This window comes from Buteo buteo, chromosome 6 (assembly GCF_964188355.1).
Source record: "Buteo buteo chromosome 6, bButBut1.hap1.1, whole genome shotgun sequence".
Lineage (NCBI taxonomy): Eukaryota > Metazoa > Chordata > Aves > Accipitriformes > Accipitridae > Buteo > Buteo buteo.
The window spans coordinates 36,896,338-36,917,188 of NC_134176.1; the positions used below are offsets into that span (position 1 = coordinate 36,896,338).

At 35.4% G+C, this 20,851-nt stretch overlaps 1 protein-coding gene across 13 annotated transcripts in view; it reads left to right on the forward strand.

Annotated features, from left to right (window-relative positions):
• EIF2AK4 (eukaryotic translation initiation factor 2 alpha kinase 4) overlaps window positions 1–20,851 on the forward strand; it is a 40,730-nt gene that overhangs the window by 15,155 nt on the left and 4,724 nt on the right. The window contains exons 14-35 of one of the 13 annotated variants that reach the window (XM_075030419.1): window positions 1,046–1,129; window positions 2,334–2,456; window positions 2,909–3,013; window positions 3,250–3,307; window positions 4,010–4,089; window positions 4,801–4,902; window positions 5,525–5,575; window positions 6,564–6,800; window positions 7,400–7,475; window positions 9,140–9,261; window positions 10,429–10,478; window positions 10,572–10,740; window positions 11,211–11,327; window positions 12,022–12,087; window positions 12,663–12,833; window positions 13,464–13,598; window positions 13,725–13,832; window positions 14,410–14,538; window positions 16,153–16,239; window positions 17,603–17,715; window positions 19,295–19,353; window positions 20,500–20,594. In XM_075030419.1, the coding sequence (XP_074886520.1) occupies window positions 1,046–1,129; window positions 2,334–2,456; window positions 2,909–3,013; window positions 3,250–3,307; window positions 4,010–4,089; window positions 4,801–4,902; window positions 5,525–5,575; window positions 6,564–6,800; window positions 7,400–7,475; window positions 9,140–9,261; window positions 10,429–10,478; window positions 10,572–10,740; window positions 11,211–11,327; window positions 12,022–12,087; window positions 12,663–12,833; window positions 13,464–13,598; window positions 13,725–13,832; window positions 14,410–14,538; window positions 16,153–16,239; window positions 17,603–17,715; window positions 19,295–19,353; window positions 20,500–20,594 (2,337 nt within the window). Of the gene's footprint in view, window positions 1–1,045; window positions 1,130–2,333; window positions 2,457–2,908; window positions 3,014–3,249; window positions 3,308–4,009; window positions 4,090–4,800; window positions 4,903–5,524; window positions 5,576–6,563; window positions 6,801–7,399; window positions 7,476–9,139; window positions 9,262–10,428; window positions 10,479–10,571; window positions 10,741–11,210; window positions 11,328–12,021; window positions 12,088–12,662; window positions 12,834–13,463; window positions 13,599–13,724; window positions 13,833–14,409; window positions 14,539–16,152; window positions 16,240–17,565; window positions 19,354–20,499; window positions 20,595–20,851 lie in introns of those variants that run through there. The other 12 variants (XR_012650761.1, XR_012650760.1, XR_012650763.1 and 9 more) reach the window with 12 other exon arrangements.

The window sequence follows — 20,851 nt, forward strand, 5'->3', positions numbered from 1 at the left end:
AAAAGATCATAAAATAGTCTTTGACAAGCAAACAGGTCAGTTCAGAAGTTTTGTTTCACTTCTGGTGTAAGTACAGAACCATGTAAGGTGATGTTCCATCAGAGTAAATGTTGTGCCATCATGAGCTGCATTCCATAGAAATCAGTCTGATGCAGCTAATCTGGATTCTGTTTCCCATAGTGTTCATTGAGCTAAATGCTAGTTGCACTTTATAGTCATGAGCCTGGTTATTGCAAGTTTAACATTTCCTTTTGTACATGATTTATCAGTTAACCATATGGATTGCCTTACATCATCTGAAAGCTGAAGTTCTGTTTTGTTTTTAGATGATATAAACCAATATATTTGCTCATACTAGCTGCTTTTTTAAAGTGGTGACAATACATATTGCTAGCAGTCAAAAAGAGATGGGAAGTCAGAATAATATGTAAGGTTTTAGTTGATTTTAAGTTTTTTGTCAGAAAGCTAATGCAGTTTCGTACAGCATTTAGAATCTGTCATTGCCAATCCTGATCTGTAAAATGCTTCATCTCCTTCCTCTTTCTGTTTTAATGTACATTGGCATGAAAAAGCTTTCCATGTATGATTTAATAATATGGCAGTGCATTTGTTGCTCACTCTATCTATATATAAACTATACACCCAAATTGTTGGTTGGGTCAAGGGTTGCATTATTAACTCTATTATAAAGTAAGCTTTGTAGATTTTAGTTTCCAATTATATTTTTTTTTAAATGTGACACACTTTGAGATTTAGGTTTCATCCAGATCTTCTGGTATATTTTTCCTCCACTGTTTAACAATGGCAGAATCTTACTTGTTCTCACTTTGAAAATGAGAGTTGGGTCACACCTGTTTTTCTAGTTTATTTAGAAGCAGTGGTATTTTAAAAATGTCAATGTATTATTTTGCTGTTACTCAGACCTAGCAGTAGAAGTTGAGTTCTCATCAATGTGTTCCAGCCATTAAAAAACAGTAGGATGCACAAAAAAACCTCTGGATGGCTTCCTGTAGCTAACTGTTCTGTTACTTTTATTGTGATAAAGGATGAAGAAGGCAATGAAAAAAATGGCCATGGAGGAGAAGACAGTACACCAGTCATTCAGACAGTGCATTACCTGTACATTCAGGTACAAACATGCTTGCATTTTCAGATAAAAGGATACGGTTTATTCCGACGTGCAGAAATTAATTTCTGATTTTCTTGAGAAAAGTAGTGACCTTTAAAAAATGCAAATGAGACTAAGTTCCGTGTTGTTTTTGCAATAGATTGGTTTTCTGAAAGGCTTGACTGGCAGAAGGCACTGTGCAGCACACACGGCTTGTTATGCTTTCCAAGGCTCTATAGCTGTGCCTGGAGAGAGCCAAGTTTTGTAGTGCCATAGTGCGTAATGGGATCACTCTTGTTGCTTGTGTACAAGTAAAAGTTGGCAGCTCCTGACCTAACCTTAGAACAACCCAACCAAGCAACCTTTTTGAGTCCGTGGCTTCCAAAGCATTGTTTTGCCTTGTGCTTGTTATTTGTTTAGAATATCCATCCCAATCCCCTAACACTGTAGCTGGTGTCTTGAGTTTGGTTGTGGTATTAATTCCCAATGTGGAGTTGAAGTGTAGTGTGTTAACTTCCAGGGGGGAAGCTGTATTTCACAGATGTGAAAACTTCCTCATTCTCTTCAAAGGCACTATATTGTGTATGCACTTTCTTTTAACAGAAAACAGTAATCTGCAAAGCAATTGTATGGCCTAACAGTAGGCACAGAATAAAATTCCTGTAGGTTTGCAACTTCAAGCTCTTTTGTGTTAGCGGTTAGATTATTTCTGGGAGAAGTTGACTATCATAGGTAACTGTTCTGTGGTGATGTGCTATTTTTTTATAATGCACTTAATGCTAGAGCTTGTCTGGAAGGAAGGTACAATTAGATGGAATTAGATTTTAATAAGCTTGTTTGCATATGTTATGTATAATCGTAATATAAGCAGTTAAGACGCCAAGTAAAATGAAGCCAGAGATTCTTTAAAGTTTGGCTTAAACATACATTATGGCTTGGCTGGTTTCATCTTGGTTTTGACATGAACTTTGGAGAATATACTGCTCTACAAGCTCATACTGTTGTCCCAGAAAATGGGCTAGGACCCATAAATGCATGTTTTCTAGCTAAAAGACAGCTCTCGGGAAAATTCCAAACAGCTGAATGTTATGATGATACTGTTTGCTCCTGAAGTGTGTGTTACAGAACCAGGCATTGATATGCACACAGATACAAGTTTCTGATGGTCTCTTCTTGACAAAACTACTCTTTCTTCTCTCTGTCCTCTACATATGCACAACTGAAGATGGAGTATTGTGAAAAAAGCACATTAAGGGATACTATTGACCAAGGATTATACGAAGACACCAGTCGGCTTTGGAGGCTTTTCCGAGAAATTTTAGATGGGTTAGCTTACATCCATGAAAAGGTTAGTAAATATGACAGTTATAACCTGTCCATGATATCTACATTATGCCTCTTTCTGTATGGGTTTCTTCATATTATTCATTTTAGGGTGTTTATTAGCAAGGTTCGTTCCTTGCTCTTTCCATTATTAATTGGTTCTAGGGGGTTAGAATATTTTATCATAAGCTTGAATTTTATAATGAACTACTTCAGATTTTTCCCTTTGTCACAAAAATTGACCACCTTTAAAAACATTTTGTTAGGTTTCTGGTAGCACTGAAAATTGCTTCTAGCTTCTGGGCTGCAGACTATAGTCTTCTGAATTAATCATCAGTGACTTAATGCTGTAGATTTCCCACTGTAATAAAAGTATGTAATACAATTTTCCAGTCTATTATAAAGAGAGTTTTATTTTGAATTGTGTTTATTTTTTAATATTCTGTGGGTCTTTTTTTCATTTTCCTGCTGTAACAGGGAATGATCCACAGAGACCTGAAACCTGTGAACATTTTTTTAGATTCAGATGATCACGTCAAAATTGGTGATTTTGGTTTAGCTACAGATCATCCAGCAAATGCAGTAAGTACAGCTGAAAGTGAATTAAAAAAACCTTGAATTTGGTGTTGTAATAACACGAAAGATGAAAATAAAACAGAAAAACATAGTGCTCATTGGACTTTATGTTGTGAATGTCATAAACTTTTTTATTTCTAAGGTTCTAGAATTAAACCATGTACTGCCAACCAAAGTGGCAAGAAAAGTCAACAGAAGCATTTCAAGTGCCATTTACAGCATGTCTGTTTTCCTGATTTCAGGTGGCCTCTAAACAAGAAGAAAATCACTCAGATAGTTCTGCTATGTCTGACCCATCAGGTTAGTTTACATAGTAACTTGTTCTAAATGATTTTAAGCAAACACTTAATATTCTGCAGTCTTGTATACTCTGTTAGAACTTCCATTTGTTCTTTGAAAATGAAACCTTTTTTATTGGGGGGAAAAAAACAACCACCAATGTCTGTGTAGATATGTTACATGTAATCTGGCAGTTTTGACTGTTATCTAAAAATTATTTGCTTCTACTGCTAGCCTTCTGCCATAGATCAGTGCTTTTCTCATGGTGAGGTATATAGAGATGTGTATTTCTGTTCCATCCGCACTTCTCTTCTCTTGCCTGTACAGGACAATTTCAAGACTTAAGGGATTTTTGTTTGGTTGGGGTTTTTTTGACACCTTCCATAACAGGCTGAATTTTGTGTTTTGAGAAAACTTTCGTACATTCTATGTCTTAAGATGATTGTAATGGAAGTGAAATTTAGTTGTATTATTTCTGTGCTGACCTACCACAATTCTGTAAAGCAATAGGTAGGCTTAGCTACTATAGATTGACACAGATACTTGCCATGTGAAGGTTAAGAACTGTTTTGCAAACTGCTCTCAACTGGGTCTCTCTCAATAAGGACTCCATTCCAACCTAGAAGAAATGAGGACAGAAGATGAGTGCGTTTTTTCTTGACTTTGATGCTGTGTTTCTCTCCCACTTTCTTGAAACTAGTACTCTCATCTTTTGCCACATAGGTAATTTGACAGGGATGGTTGGCACCGCGCTGTATGTCAGCCCAGAGGTCCAAGGAAGCACTAAGTCTACATACAATCAGGTATGATTAGAGTAGACTTAATAAAAAGGTAGCATGGAATCTAAGGTACCAGGTACAATTTAGGTCATTCCTGCTCAACAAAGGTGAATTCAAGGTGGAACAGGGTGTGGTGGGACTGCTGCGATAAGCAAGGCAATCTCCTCCTTTGAGAGGAGACCAAGGGTAGGAGGAGGTGGGCAAGTCAGTTTTTCCACTTGTGCTGTGACCATGACTAGGTGCAAGCAACTTCAAGTTGAAAGCAGGTAATCATGGATGACCTTTATAAATTAATAGATTAAAGGTAAAATGTCATCATTAGAAGTATATATTGCTTTCCTGGATTCCTGTGATTTTTGGGGAGGTGGGGGTGTATTTTTTCATCAAAGAAGATCCTGTTTATATGCAGAGATGAGCTAAATTTCAAAGCAAGAATGTTTTCAGAGCGGGAGTCCTTCATGTCATGGCAGTGCTGTGATGATAGAAGGCATTTTAATCTACCAAAACTTAATGGATTGTGTCATTTAACAGCTCCCCCCCCCCAAAAAAAAAAAAAAATCCCCCAAAAAACGAACAAACCAACCCAACCAAGACAAAACCACAAAAAAATCCACCCTTCTCTCTGGCTGTAATATACTGTGAAATTTAAACAAAATATTATTATTTCCTTCGTTATCATCTTCTGCAAAGAATTCACGGGTATTATATTTAAATTTCTGGTTTTTTCTTCCTTAGAAAGTGGACCTGTTCAGTCTGGGTATAATATTCTTTGAAATGTCTTACCATCCCATGAGTACTGCATCAGAAAGGATCTTTGTTCTTGGTCAGCTAAGACTGGTAAGTACACAGATATAAAAGATAATAATTCTGTGCATCAGATAGTTTGTTAAGAGAAGTAAAAGGATGCAAAACATAGCAAAACTGTTTCCACATGGAGCGCTTTTAAAAAAAAAAAAGTTTATAAAATATATAATGAAAAGTGAAGAATAAAATTGGAGCTGGTATTGACATTCTGTTAATGCATTGTGGATTCCCTAATGGTATTAACATCAGTTAGTGTTCTACCTGTGAAATTAATTTTTATAGTGCAAAACATTAGAGGTGTAAAGGTCAGATAAAGACATCATGGCTTTAGTACACTTAGGTTTAGACCCGGTGGGTGTCTCCCAGGAACCAGTTGGTATTTGTAGTTGGTAAATGCTTGTGGTATGGGTTTTATCTTCATTTTTAGCTTTTTCCTTTTAGCTCTTCAAACTAAATTTGCCATGGGTTTTTTTTCTGTTGGGTTTTTTTTTTTCCCCCCATGGGCAATAAAAATGCTTAGTTTCTCTGTTTAAATATGTAGAACTTAAAAATAAGACTAGCCTGAGCAAGCTGGACTGCCTGTTATAATTCAAATGTGGTTTTTGGTTTTTTGGTGTTGTATTTTGGTGTTGGTTTTGTTTTGTTTTTTTTATAGCCCACTATTGTATTTCCTAAAGATTTTGATGAAGTCAAGCATGCAAAGCAGGTAATTTTGAAGCCATTTTAACTATTACGTATTCCCTGTCAAGAAATGTTAATTATAATTTTTCCCACGTAACTTTAAATTAGAAATCTCTGCCAAGTTCTTATTACATGACATTAGAACAAAGTAAGGAAAAAAATAATCTCAATATACTAAGTTGACATAGAAATACACTTTACCCACAAAGTTCCCTGAGCACAATCATAAAGAAATGCAGAATTCACTGGCATACATTTTAAGCTCTGAGGGACAATTTCAACTTTTTTAGGCTCAGACAAATGGCAGCTCTATTGTTGAACTCTAAACTTAAACTTTTGAAAAAAATCTGTGTCACAGAACAGAAAGAGGTGTGCAAGCTAATTTGACCACTCTGAGTTTGGAAAGAGCTGCCAAGAGCTGTTCTGGATGCCTCCATGGCAAAGAAATGAAGTCATAAGGAGCAGTGTAATTTTGTCTGGACCGTCTATATAACTTTTTCCTCGTGGTAGTAGACTCTTTTCTTGAACGTTAGCATTAGTGTTTTGTCTGTTATGCCTATGAAACAGCAGTCTGCCTGTTACTAGTACCATAAAAATGTTTCCATCTTGTACAGTTTACTGTAATGTGCCAGGAAGATTCCCCCTTCTTTAATATCTGTAACTGTCAAATCTTTGTTCTTACGCATATGATTCTGCTTTCTCTTAACTTTGTTTATAAAGAAATGCCAGTGCTAGCATAAAACAGAACAACAAAGGATACTACCTATTTTGTCATCCCAGGAGGCACATTTCTAATAATTTTTGTGTTAGTAAATTTTATTCAGATAACACAGTAAAAGATAATTAGAATTTAATAAGCAAAGAATATCCACCCCAAAGATTCAGGTCCTACTTTTTTGTCCCTTGTAGAGTCTCATCATTTTTTATTAATATGATGTGACTAAGAAGTTTGTTGTAAATACTGCTAGTATATAAAATTCTTCTAAACTAGAAATTTTTGATGTAATTTGTAGAGATTGGTTATTACGTGGCTCCTGAACCATGATCCTGCAGCACGACCAACAGCTGTGGAGCTGTTAAAAAGTGAACATCTTCCACCACCACAAATGGAAGAGTCTGAACTCCATGAAGTACTCCACCATACCTTAGCAAACGTGGATGGAAAGGCCTACCGGACTATGATGAGTCATATATTTTCACAGCGTATATCTCCAGCTATAGACTATACCTATGACAGTGATATGCTGAAGGTTTGTAGGTTTTATGGGGATGTGTGGGGTTTTTATTCCTGTGTTGGATTTTTAAAAAAAATGTTTATACAGGTGAACTCTAACAAGTTTGAGAGAATTGTGTTATCTCTTGAGATTAACTGTCACATTAGTTCCCATTTAAAGCTACAGACTATACTATGTACGCTTGAATAACCACTTGCCATTTGAACCTTAGGTTCATTCTTCAATGAAGAAACGAGCAGGATTTGATTGTAGCAGCTAAAACTTTTAAGCTTATGTCCAGATGATTACTTTCTTTACTCTGAACTTCTGTCAAACTAATGATACTTGCATCTGATTGCCAACAGAATGTGTTGCCTCTGAATGTTTTCGTCTCTTTCTAAGCATGGCAATCAAAGTAATCCTCAGTTTCTCAACTCTAAAATCTTCCTAAATCTAAAGAAATACAAGCTAACACAGTACAGTAATGCTTTGTGTAGCTGTAGTTATTTTTTATTATGTAAGCAATTACAGTTTTTTATAGTGGGACAAGATAGCAGAATGCTTATTGCCTATATTACATGGAGTGTTCATGGCATATGAATTATATATGTACTTTTTATTTGTGATGGTTTCAGGGTAGTTTTTCTATTTGGGCAGCCAAGATACAGCAGCATGTATGTGAGATTGTCAGCCGGATATTTAAAAGACACGGTGGGTGTGTTGACAAAAGTCATTCATTTCCTTTTTCATGATTGAATGGATTTAAGAGAATGGAATAGTTTTACTGCTATCACATGAGTCAGAAAGTATGTTCAGTAGTTGCATATCATTTGAAGCTTTACATTATTTTTTGCTGTTATTTCGGCATCCAGTAATAGCTGTTAACTTCAAATCTGAACTGTTTTAATTTTCTACAGAAAGAAAAGTGAAAATCTTAATTGTATCTTCAAATGTATTTGGTTGTTCTGATAAGTCTATATGAGCTTTTAGAGATAGGGAGTGTTACGTAAAATCTAGATCTGAATATAGGGATAGCTCTACAGTGAAAGACCAAGCATCCATGTAGCACAGTAACCTCTCTTTGAACGTAGCCAGAATGGGAATGGCCTAAGAAAGAGCGTGGAAGCAGAGCAAGTGCATAGTGGTACTTTCAGTGATACTGCTCTTAGCAATGATTTGCTGTTCAGCAGCTTCCTGAGCCACAGCTGGTGTCATGGTGTTTAACAGTCTTTGATGTTTTTTCTTTCCAGGACTCTATCCAGTCATTAGCAGCAGTATTTGCTTAAAATTAGTTTTTAAGAGAGGAAGAAAATTTATGCACACGCTGTCACATTTGAAATGTTACACATTGTATTGTTTTAGAGGCATTCATGATACTATTTTATATAAAAATAGAGAATTTTAAAATAGAAACAGGGAGATTTCCTAATACATCATAATCTGACTAAGCATGATCAGCGTTTGGCAATACAAAAGAAAATGAGAAACATGAAGTCAAGTAAGGAGAAGTTACTTCCTCCCACACACACACCATTTAAAGCTTGACAGACTTTGGAAAGTGTTTGTCAGCATTTTTAGAGATTGAAATTTTTTCATTCTTTTGGAAAAAAACTGTCAGGGGTTGGATATATATTTTTTCCATTAGCTTGTATCTCCCATCTGTAATGGTTAAAAGCATTTCCTTGGTTTTGAGGCTTTTTTTTTTTTCCTCCTGATTTAAATGTTTATGTTGAAATCTAATTGAAGACATGAGTCTATAATAAAAGAGCTGTGTGAGAATCAGTAGAGAATTTAAAACAGGAAGGTATTTTTCAGTGATTAGTGATACTGTTTTTAATAGTAAGATTTCAATGAAGATTGAATTCATACGATAGATGGTTGCAAAATATAGCCAGAAAAAGAAGATTTTTATGAGGTTTTAAAGTGAACCATAAACACTTCCCGTACATTTTTGAGACACAGGATGCAACATGTCTGAACAATACTTGTTCTCTTTGGAAGTGCCTCTAGACCAAAACAGTACTACTGGTATCTGTAGAGTTTCTCATCTGTTTTGTGTGCATGCTTTTGTGAAAGGTGGTGTTTAAAGAGGGAGGACAAGGTGATCATTCTGCTGGAGCTGTGGAATTCGCAGTTTGTTTCTCTGTGGGCTGCCTGCTGAGCCCCAGAAGCATGCAAGATAGAACATCAAAGTTTGTTCGATGGCTTGCTTTGAACAGCGGAAGAGAAAGGTCTATCAAGGATGCTTAAAATAATGTAATTTTTAAAAGGTGTTAGTTGAGATTATCATGCCCTGCAAGGTTGTTCATGAGCTTGTAAAAAGCAGATGTTACTTCTGAAATGGGAGATAATAGTATTTTACTGGTTTTGTGCAGGAGCCATCAAGCTGCATACTCCATTGCTAATGCCCAGAAATAAAAAACTATACGAACATAATGAAGCTTCATATTTCATGGATCAGAGTGGAATGCTGGTAATGCTTCCTTATGACCTCAGAGTAAGTAGTATAATCTCTGTAGGCAAAGCAGGGTCTGAAGAGTGCTGGTAGTGTCCATAGATACCTTTGATTCACTAGTGATAAATTTGGTTTAGGCTTATACTACTTCTGACTGTTGAAGTAGTGTATCTTTCAGTGTCTGTTCCTGTATTCCTTAGTGCTGTACTCCTGGTCTTGACAGCTGGAGTCCTGACCACATAGGGAAGAAAAAGACTTTTCCTTTTTATTTCTTTTTTCTTTCTTTCTTTTTTTAATATAGGTGAAAATAATGCCATATTATAAATGTGATAGATGTCACTGCTGGTTTGAGGTTTTTTTTGGGGAGGGGGTTTCTTGCACATAAAAGAGACAAGACTTTTCCAGTGACCAGTGAAAATTCTAATATTCTCATCTCTTTCTTATATTTATATGTCTTCATAGAGAATGTGGGTAACAGTCTGTCCAGTTTTATGTTCCTCAAACAGATGTTGTCAAAGGTCCTTCTACTCTTGAGAGGAACTGCTGTTTGCACAGTTCAGATTTTACTGTCTGGATTCCTCAGTAATACCCAATTATATGCAATGTTGGCCTAATTACCTTGCACTTAATTTAACACATAAATGCTTAAGTGTTATCTTTTGTTTATTATTGATGGTTAAAGAACCTGACTTTTTATATTCTATTTCATTAATTTAAGGTCAGTTTGACTCACCCTTCCTTTGCATTTATAACATCAAGCTATATAATATGATTCACAGTTAAGGATTTGTGCAGGATCTACAAAATAGATCTTTCCGTTGGAATTGCTTGTTTTGGAAAATGTGTTGACCAAAGATTTATTAAAAAATACTCCTTTATTTCTTTATGTAAACAGTAAAATACCTGCTTGTATGTTTTAATATGCTCATAGTCAATTTATGATGCATTTTGCATGCATTAGGGTAACTTAAGAAATGTCCTTGTGTCCCCCTCCAAGCTCTTCTAGAAACTCGGCGGGGGGAGATGTTTTTATTTAAAACTTGCAGCAAGGATGATTAGATTAATACTACTTGGCTATGGCAAATACTTAAGGCATTATAACACGTGAGAGTACAAGTGTTACTGCACAGTAGTAATTCATCTCCAGTTTCAGAGCCTAGTCAGACTGAATCTTTTGTTTCAACAGTGGTCATGTATTTTGTTTTGCAGATTCCTTTTGCAAGATTTGTAGCTAGAAATAACATATCAAACTTGAAAAGGTAAGGGACATAGAGATGATGTTTTGCACAGATGCCACGCTTCAGGACAGTAACCACTGAAGATGCTGATTTGTTCTTTAATGTTTCCTTTAGATACTGTATAGAGCGAGTTTTCAGACCTCGAAAGTTAGACCGCTGTCATCCCAAAGAACTCCTAGAATGTGCATTTGACATCATTACATCTACTGGAAATAGCTTTTTGCCTATAGCAGAAACAATTTATGCCATTTCAGAAATCATTCAAGAGTTTTCAGTGCTACAGGTAGATTCTCTAATCATCCCCTTTGCTCTCTTTTCCATCCTAAAATTTGAATCTAAGTAAATCTTTAGTCTAATGTATTTAAAAAGGATAGTTCCTTTAACCTTAACAAGTACAGAACTTTTTCACGTTTTATCTATAGTCAGTTACAGAACACTGTCATTTAAATGAAAAATACGTTTCATAGGTAAACTTAAAATGAAGCATAGGTTTGTGTGCAAAGGAAGTATTAATTAAATCCTTACAGTGCCATTAAAGTAACATCTTCCTTCTGTCAGGCAGTCATTATTGTAGAATGGGACAAGTCTTGCCATTCTTTGGTTATAGAGGGAAGGTAGGGTGGTGGAAGGAGAGGTCTGAAGTCATTTTTGAGCTGTTAGGAAATTTTTCTTTTTTTTTTTTTTTTAAGCAAAATGGAACGCAAGTAAAACTTTTTTTTTTTTTCTCTTTATTTTTTCTTTACCCTTCATTAGGAAAGAAAGTACAGTATTTACTTGAACCACACTGCCTTACTGAAAGCTATACTTTTGCACTGTGGGATACCAGAGGATAAACTTAATCAAGTTTATATCATTCTGTATGATGCTGTGGTAAGATACTAGTTATTAATCTAATCTCTGTCATCATCACTGTAGAGTATCTTATTTTGTGGAGCTTTCTCTAAAAATGAGTAACAGCCCGTTGCCAGCATAACAAGGAATATTCTGTTGATATATAAAAAGGCTGACTGTCTTTGGGCTGTAAACTCAGTTAAATTCCTTTTCTGTTACTACTGGATTGGGATGTTTTAAGATGATTTTTAAATGTGTATTTATGAGAGAATTATTCACCTGTATAATTAAGAACTGGTAGGGTACTCAATAAAAACTTTACAATGTATCTTGATACCATGTTGGTCTTTTCTACCTTATTATCAGCAGAGAAAATAGATTAAATTCATTTGAATAATTAAGGTAGTGTTTAAATCCCAACAAAATGCCCTTTTTATTTCCTTTATTCTTTTTTTGTTGTTTATTAATTTACGTAAGCATTTCAATATCTATGCAGAAGTGCTTTTCAGCAAAGTTGTTATTTCTATACTTTTTGTTGCTGCTTGAAACCAAGCCAAATGTGGCCTCACTACAAGATTGGTGGAAAATGTGTTATTATTTTTGTTCTATTATTGCAGTTTGTAAATGCAACCTTTAATTAAAGGTATTGGGAGGTTGTGTTTTAATTCTTATCAATAGTAATATTTTTTGGTAACTCAGTTGTTGAATATGTTTGAATCTGTTTCTCTTGTAGACTGAAAAGCTAACTAAAAGAGAAGTAGAAGCCAAATTCTGTAATCTTTCTCTCACATCGAATAGTGTAAGTAATTTTAATTCAATGTTAATTTCTGTGTAACTTGCTATAAGTCAGTAACATTTAATTACTTTGCAATTTAATCAGCCAAAGTAAGAAAAATAATCTGTTACATCTGCTGTTCAGAATAGATCAGTCTCTTTGAAAGTGGTCTGATTTTGTTCTCTGTTCTCTCTGGAAGTCCGTATTGCAACTGTCCAAGTTTCTTTTTACTTCTAAATATATTTTTCAGACTGTGGAAACAGTAAAAGGGTAAATGGAATACTGTACAGTGGTATTTAGTAAAACAAACTGAGAGAAACTTTAAAAAAAAAAAATGTCTGCAAATAACAGTGAATGTGCATAAAGAGTTGAGGTTAACTTCTGGACAGCCTGATGAGACTTGTGCCTGTCCATTCCTTTCCTCAGCTCGCTAGGTAAAAACAGGCTGCTGGGCAAAATGAGCAAAAAAGGCAGATATTTTACTCACACTAAGTCAAATTTAATTTTTTTTATTTTTTTTTTTTGGTTTTTTAGATGTGACCTATTATGAGCACTATCAGTGGTGCTACCTATGTTTTTTATTTGATTTTTGGTTTTAGCTTTCTCGACTCTACAGATTCATTGAGCAGAAGGGAGAAGCAAGTAATGTATTTCCATTTTTAAACACAATGATAAAACAAAAGCCAGGTGTCACTCAGCTGTTGAAGCACGGCATGAAGGATTTAGAGGAAATCATTGGTCTGTTGAAGCAACTTGGAATAAAACTTCAGGTTTGTAAAATAATCTGCTAATAAATTAATGGATTTATAGGCTGCTGGGCCTTGTAATTTTCCAGGAAACGAAGTAATGATATTTCAGAATAGAAAGGCACAGCAAAGTGTCTTTTGACAGCAAGTAATAATACTGGCATTGATTTTTTTTAAAATTTATTTACTTTTAAAATTATTTTTTTTTTAAGACTCATTTTAAGAATGAGACCTCTTCCAGTCAGAAGTCTCCGGCTTAGTTTCTATCCAATGACGCACAGACTTTTTTTTTTTTTCCCCCCAGCCAAGATTGAAGGCATTACCTAGAGCATAAAGGAATTTTTAAAGTTTTGAAACAAACTATAAATATTTTTAAAAATACAGAAAGCTGATGACTACTAAATACCTCCCCTCCTCCTTCCTTGAGGCTTGCTGTCTGGGTTTTGTGCTATAGGTCTCTTGGGATACTTTAAGATTAAAGTATCATTTCCTTATTTTTAATTGTATTTTAAATTTTTGGAGATAAGGAGTGTTTCTGTATGTCTTCCTTATGTGAGAACAGTGTTTTCAATCCATACTGCTAATAGGAAATTAATTATATTAACCAGTAATATTGGTAAAGGTCTTGTACATATACTCATTTTTATTTTACAGGTTTCTATAAATCTGGGACTAGTTTACAAAATACAGCAGCACAATGGTATTATCTTTCAGTTTATAGCATACATCAAAAGAAGACAAAGAACTGTGCCTGAAATTCTTGCTGCAGGGGGTAGATATGATCATCTGGTATGTGCTCATCTCTTTTAATGAATTCAGATTTTTTTTAAAAACCATGAAAAAATTAAAAACCTTTTTGAAATTTTGCAAAGATAACTATTTGGGTCTTACATTTTGTTTGTGTCTTGTTTTGAGATTCCACAGTTTAGAGGGCCGCAGATGGTAGGACCAATTCCTTCAGCTGTTGGAGTCAGCGTAGCTATAGATAAAATAACTGCTGCTGTTTCCAGTGTGGAGGATTCTGTAAGTCTGTTTTTTGGGAGGTGGGGGGGTTTGTTAATTTGTTTACTCCTGGCAGTTCAGTAACCTAATTGTAGCCACAGATGGGCAAAAAATGAGATGTTCAGATGTGTTCCAAAATAATACTATACTGAAATAGACAGCGGTCATTGAGATGACCTGTTTTCTTCTGTGTTTCTCTACATTAAATTATTTAGTAAAATAAAAAACTTCAGAAAATGGACTACTTTGTACAGTGTCACACAACTTCACTTGGTTGTGGAATGTGTATTTTATTAACTTTTATAGGAATAAATGAACATTGCTAAGCAGAGTGGGAAGTAAAGAACAGAATAGGCTAACATACTTTGCAAGCTGAGGCTGTGCAGATGCTTTTCATCAAAGATTGAGCTTCAGTGACTTTCAAACATGCTTAGGTAGATTGTGGCTCTAAAAAGAGGTGGATTTAACCCCTTTTGTTCAGCTTGATGCATTTTGAAAGACATTAGTATGTTTATCCTTGTTATTTTAACCGCATTATGAAAGGGAAGAGGTGGTCTTGTGGCTAATACTGTCGCCCTTGTTTTTACTTTCCTTTCAGGTTTCTGTCAGCTCATGTGACCTGCTGGTTGTAAGTGTTGGTCAGATGTCAATGGGTAGAGCTGTCAATATTGTTCAGAAGCTCTGGACTGTAGGAATTCCAGCTGAAATAATGTATGACTGGTCCCAGGTAGAAATTCTATCTCGTGTGTTAACTATATTGTTGTTCTTCAAGATCAGTGCAGCCTGAGACCATCCTTTTTCAATTTTTTCTGTTTTTTATTGACTTACAGAATCATAAAACTGAGCGTGTAGGGTGCTATTCAGGTACAATGATGTTAAAGTCTCACTGGCCTTGCAGCATTCTTCCTCTCTATCTCCCAGAGTATCTAAAAGTGTGATGAAGGATCTTTATGCACTCCTCAGAGCACAGAGGAATAAAGTGACCTTCCCCGATTATACACTTCAGTGTGGAGTCCAAGGCCTATTGAAATCAAGGGGGAAAGTCGCATAATGAATTTTAAATGAGGCCAGTTAGCTCCAATTAAGTGAAGTGAGGATGCTTCAAAGCAGAAGCGTATTTTGTACCAGTGAAGGCAATAAATTTTCCTTTCAGTGAGGGCTGCAGGTGGGATCCCTGAATTGATGAGTTAATCCTTAATAAAGGGCATGTCTGGAACAGAACAGTAGCATCGACTTTTAAATATATCCAGATGGCTGAAGACTATCAGGTACAGAGGGAATATTGACATCATTCTACTGGCAGAAAAACAGTTTAGTAAACTGAGCTACTAGATATGCTGTGGGGTCCCCCTGTAGTTCCTGGAGAGATGTATGTAGGAGGGAGAGAAAGTGGCAAGCTGAATTGTGCCCTTTTTTCTCCAGTTGAAACCAAGCAGACCCTTTAGCCACTACTGCCTCACTGGAGTAGTGAGCTGCATGGCAATGCTGAAGTCCCTTTCAACAGTGGTGGCAGTTACCTCAGGATTATGAGTCTGGCTCACCTTTTAAGTATGGTAGTTGGTGACTATCAAAAGAAACACTGTGCACTTGCCAATTCTGAGTTATGTGCTGCAGAGCAGACAGTTTTGAGCTCACCCACTTAATTGCATGAATTTTTTGTAAACTTTTGCCATAACATTTCTGATGGCTTCGATCCCTCAGAATTGAAAAAAAACCCACATATCATTATGCTTTTTATATGATCACCCTGGCTTCTCTTCTTTTTGTGATTCTTAAGGAATGAAGATTTGGGTAGTTCTTACCTCTGTGTAATGCTGTCCTGCAACCCACTGCTAAGTCAGCCTAGCAAGCCCTTCAGTAAGCTCAGCACTGAGAATGATGCAAGTCAGCCTCAGGTTTACATGAAACCCAGCTGGAGTCAGCCTTCATGACAAGAGTACCAGTCATGCAGGACTGAGCTATTACTGAAAGTTGCAGACAGTGGGGTGGTAACTGTTTGACTGATGTTACATTGCACATTTTTACAGTTATGTAGACCCTGCACTTCTAGATCCAGCCAGCCCTTCCATGTGGGAACTAGGACTGCAGGGCCTAAGCATTCTCTCTGTCTAGTGTAGACCTAGATTTCAATTTCTAAGGAGCATTGGGTGGATAAATACATGCATAATGAAGTTTTACCTCCTGGACTTGTTAATAAAGTTATCTCAGAAACTTATATAATCATTGTAACTGCTGCATATCGAGTTATTTTAATTAAGGGCAGGAGACTTTGATTACTTAAGTCATCATTTTATAATCTGTCAAATTTCTATCCCATTCCCCTTCCTTTGTTCCATTTTAGTCCCAGGAAGAACTGCAGGAATATTGCAGATGCTCTGGGATTACATATGTGGCTCTTGTGTCAGATAAAGAAGGAAGTCATGTGAAGGTAAGTGTGGGATGAGAGGACACTTGATGGTGTTTCAGATTTATAATCTGTTGTTCTATATTTCTTTGGTTTTTAAGATCATGATTATTTTTAATGAAGTATTTAAGTAGATGGAATTCAGGTAAATACAGTTTCAGTTGCTAAGTAGTAGAAAGTTCTGAAGCAGCAGCCTCCTTTTTATCCCTCTGTAACACTGTTATTTACAGACCTCCTTTCCTCTAGGAGTAGTCCAGAAATTAGTGCAAACATTGCTTGACTTTGAGTGATTGGTGTCTTTACATGGAAAAAGGTTTCTGTTGTCTCTGATTTCTTTGAATCTATGAAAGGAATTAGTTGACTCTGTGATCTTTCCAGTTGGCAGCTTTCCATGTCACAAAACAAATATAACCAAAACATAAATCTAAAAAAATCCATGTAGATCAAACAGGCAGAGTCTGAACCACACTCATCTCTGTAAGTAAGCTAAGGTTAAGATTTAAAGACTAGGCTGTGTCACAACATGAATTACCACCTTCTGTGCTCTGCAGCCTGTGGTTCTGGTACCTTTTTAGAAGTTAGAAGTTTTAAAATATTCTTGATTCTGGATCATAAGGCAAGAGATCATTATTCGTTGAATACATATTTATTCTTTGGAAAAAAGTAACTATTTGACAGCATCTAGCATGGCCATGTTACCTAGCCAATGTGCATTACTGAAATGTTTTTCACTTGTTATTCACTTTCCTTGTCATTGTAACACAGATAGCAAATCACTGCAATAGCTGTATGAACAAGTAGATTTGGATGATGAGAATGCGATATATCAATGTCTTTCACAAGACTATTACAGAGCGTTCTTTTAAACATGCTTTATTGAAGCAAAACCAACAAAGAACATGCTAATGAGGTGAATGGTGTTGTTACTGATTAATCTCTTCCCAGTAAAGATGGAGCAGATATTCTAAGTTTTGAATGTTTGAGTCTAACTTTTGCAAACTGAAAGGCAAGCCTTATTCTAACACAGTTCCTTAACTTAAAAAAAAAAAAAAGCCCCAAACCAAATAAGCTATTATTAATATGGTATTTGCACCTATAAACCATTCTGTTAAAAAATTAATTATCATATATTAAATACAAGTAGCCAAGCTAGTTTAAGCTTTGGGAATGCAGAAGAAATTAGCTGGTTGAAAAAAAAAAAACCACAAAAATCTAATCAAAGATTTAATTGGCAGTGATTGATCAGTAGTGATGATAGCTTCCTACCTTTGACTGCTTCACCTTTAACGGGTGAATAATCCAGTTTGGTTTTGATCAAATTTGATAAGTTTATTCATATGCCATTTTAAGAATCAACAATCTTAAGAACCACTGAACTACATCATAGGTGAAATCCTTTGAGAAAGACAGACAGACGGAGAAAAGGATTTTAGAATCTGACTTAATAGATCACCTGATCCAGAAACTGAAAATTAAAATCTGTGACGAAAGATGTAGTAGGTAAGTAGCGTAACATGTCAACATGAATAGTCAAAATCAGAAGTGAATGTATGTTTGTTTTAATGAAATAATTTTAAGACATGCTTAGTTAAATCTTGATTTTATTTGATAAAGAGCTTTGCTGAATCCCCTTTTGAGGGGAAAAGAAAGCAAAGGGCTTGGTTATAGAATTTTATTGAGACTAAGAGACTGATTTCCCTAGCTGCTGTTACATTCAAACATCCATAGTGCTTCGTAAATTAAAAGACTATGTGGTTATCCAGCTCATATGCTACTAGAACACCAGAATTGTTTGTATGGCAGCACTGCCTGCAAGTCCCTGATACTGACCAGAAGTCCATTACATTGATGTACTGTGTAATCAAAGAATTAAAGCAGTAAATCCCTTTCATTCTGAGGCAGTGTTGATATGGTAAAAATGAAGGTGTAATTGTAGCACACCTATATGTACACTTTGGCTGGCACAAATGAAAGTAACACCTGGCAAAGACTCGGGATACACAGCAACACCGCATCATCCTGTCTTTGTTGAAATTACTATTTTTTGTCACTAATAGAAGTTAGTACAGACATCACAGGAGAGGCTACAGTCACACCTGTGTGCAATAGCTGTTACTCACACATATCCCTTTGTAAATGTATAATTATACACACGTCTATATATATTCATATGTGTGTACATAGGTATATATGTATGTACGTACTGGAAGCAGGAACAGACATGGTTTAGTCACACAAACTAGAGTTCAGAAGCTAACAGATTTGACATCTGTAGTATTTCTGAAAAGAGTTAACAATAAAGGAAATAGTTAAGCTGGGAAGTGCTTAACTCGAGCAGTAGTTTGTGCAGGTGGTTGACTTCTGCTACCCTTTTTTTCTTCCTTCTCCTTTTTCTGGCCTCAGCCAGTCTTGGCATTTAACTTTGCAACTAACCTGATTTTCATGTCTTTTGTGACAAATCTACAGGATCTACCAGAAGCTGTGAAAGAAAATCATTCTTTTTAAATAATTTTTAGATCCTGAGAACAGATTATAGAAAAACCTGGATTTGGTAATACTAAACAAAGAAATGCAATAACTATGATTGTATTAACACCGGCAAATTTATTTGTTAATGAATCATGAATGTGGAAAGTAAAGGGATCCAAACTAATTATTGAAAGCTTCTTTGAGTAGGTGTGATCTTAAGTATAAATATTATTTTGATACTTTAGTATTATCTCACAGAAACCTGTAAGAAGTTGTAGATTAAATTAATAATTTAGAGATAATATTCGCATAATATCTTCTAGTATTAGGATCTAAATCACTCTTGCGTGGTGGGGAGCACATTGGTTTTTTTATCTGTAGGACACACAAAGAATGCTTCTAGATCTGATTTTGTAATGTAATGTTGTATGATTTCCTGTCTGTTCCAGAACAGAATTTAATCTGCAGATATGTGCTGGGAAGTATCCATAAATTTCTTTATCTGTTGGAATGAAATAAGTGTGTTTGTATGATAATCTGAAACCATGTCTTATTACAGTATTTCTTTGTTACTGTAAATTTGTTTCCCTAACTGTCTGTTTATTTTTAGAGAAACCTCAGATAATCTTTCAGTACCAAATCAAAAGGGATCATTTACTAATATTTCAGGTATTTAATTTGTAGTTATAGAATATACAAACCATTTCTGTTTCTGCTTAAAAACTGTTTTATAAGAAAATATTGCTGGAACATAAATTTTAAAAGCATTACCAGAGTCAGAGAAAGAAAATGTTTTCTAGCATTGCCTATGGTTAGAGACATTTCCTCCTAATCTCAAATCTTGTTCCAAGTGATCTAAAACTGAAACTTTCTCCAAACTAACAAAATGAGTGCTCAGACCAATAGACAGAGCATTCCCCATACAAGCATTCATTGATGCAGTGATTCAGGATGGGGAAAAAACCAAAAACCATGAACATTTCCTAGCTGAGGAGAAATTAAATGTCATCTTGATGAAAAATAACCTGTGATTGTTGCAGTGTTGTGACCCATGTACATTGACCTACTGTTCTACTAAGATTTTCTTTCTTCAAATGAAAATGCCTTTACATTTCTAGCTACAGATTTGCACTCCTTAGTCTGATAATAGAAGTTTGCATATAAAGAATAATATTAAATACTTGTTGTGTGGATAAAGTTTGGCATTTTTGGTAATTATTTTATTAGGTACTGATACAGTGTGTGGTAGCGGTGGTGGTTGTTTTTAAAGAAACACATCCTGCCCGCCCCCCCACTCCCCCCTGCCCTTGCATAACAGTGAGGGAGAGAGGTGGCCATGCTTAACTTGGTTTGGGGTTTTTGTGTGTTTGTGCTTACCAGAAGTGGCAATTTGGATGTCAAAATAAGCCATTTCAAAATTTATTGTTATTTGGGGGAGCTGGGGTTTATTGTTTGTTTTGTCATTAACTCTGCTAAGGGACAGAGCATTAAATAGTTGCCTCATTCTTGTAACAGCTTTTCTTTTTTTGGTGTTAGGTATGCTACATTCCTCTATTAGTTTCAGGGAACACTGATGTAAAATACCAAATTTCTTAGTCTTACCAACCAGTCCTTCAAAGTCATAAGTGAGCGTTTGAGAATTTACATGCACATTTTCACTATCCTATTTACTTAACTGACTCTGGGGGTGTTTTGCAGCTTTTCAAAACCTACACTATACAGATCTTAGCTTATTAATATTTATAAATTTTCTATTTCTTGCTACTTCTTGTATAAAGAAAGAATATAATCTAAAACTATATGTTTGCATTTTAGGTGTATTTGAATCACATGGAACTCTTGTGCCTAATGTTAGTGTTATAGCTCCTGAAAAATTATCTGCCAGTGCCAGGCGTCGTCAAGAAATTCAGGTACACACACATCAAATAAGTATTAAGAAGTGATCCTTAGAAGTGAAGGAATGGTAGAATTCATATTTTCACTATCACCTAACTTACAAAAATACATCCTGTTTGTTCTTTATTCATAAAACAAGACGATGAACAACACAAAAGTTTGAAGGCAAAGACTACCGTTTTTTAACATTTTGGGTCTTGGGAATTATCTGTGACATTGTGGCTCAGCCATCATTGTACATACATATTAGAAATCTTATTTTAGTAGGGAC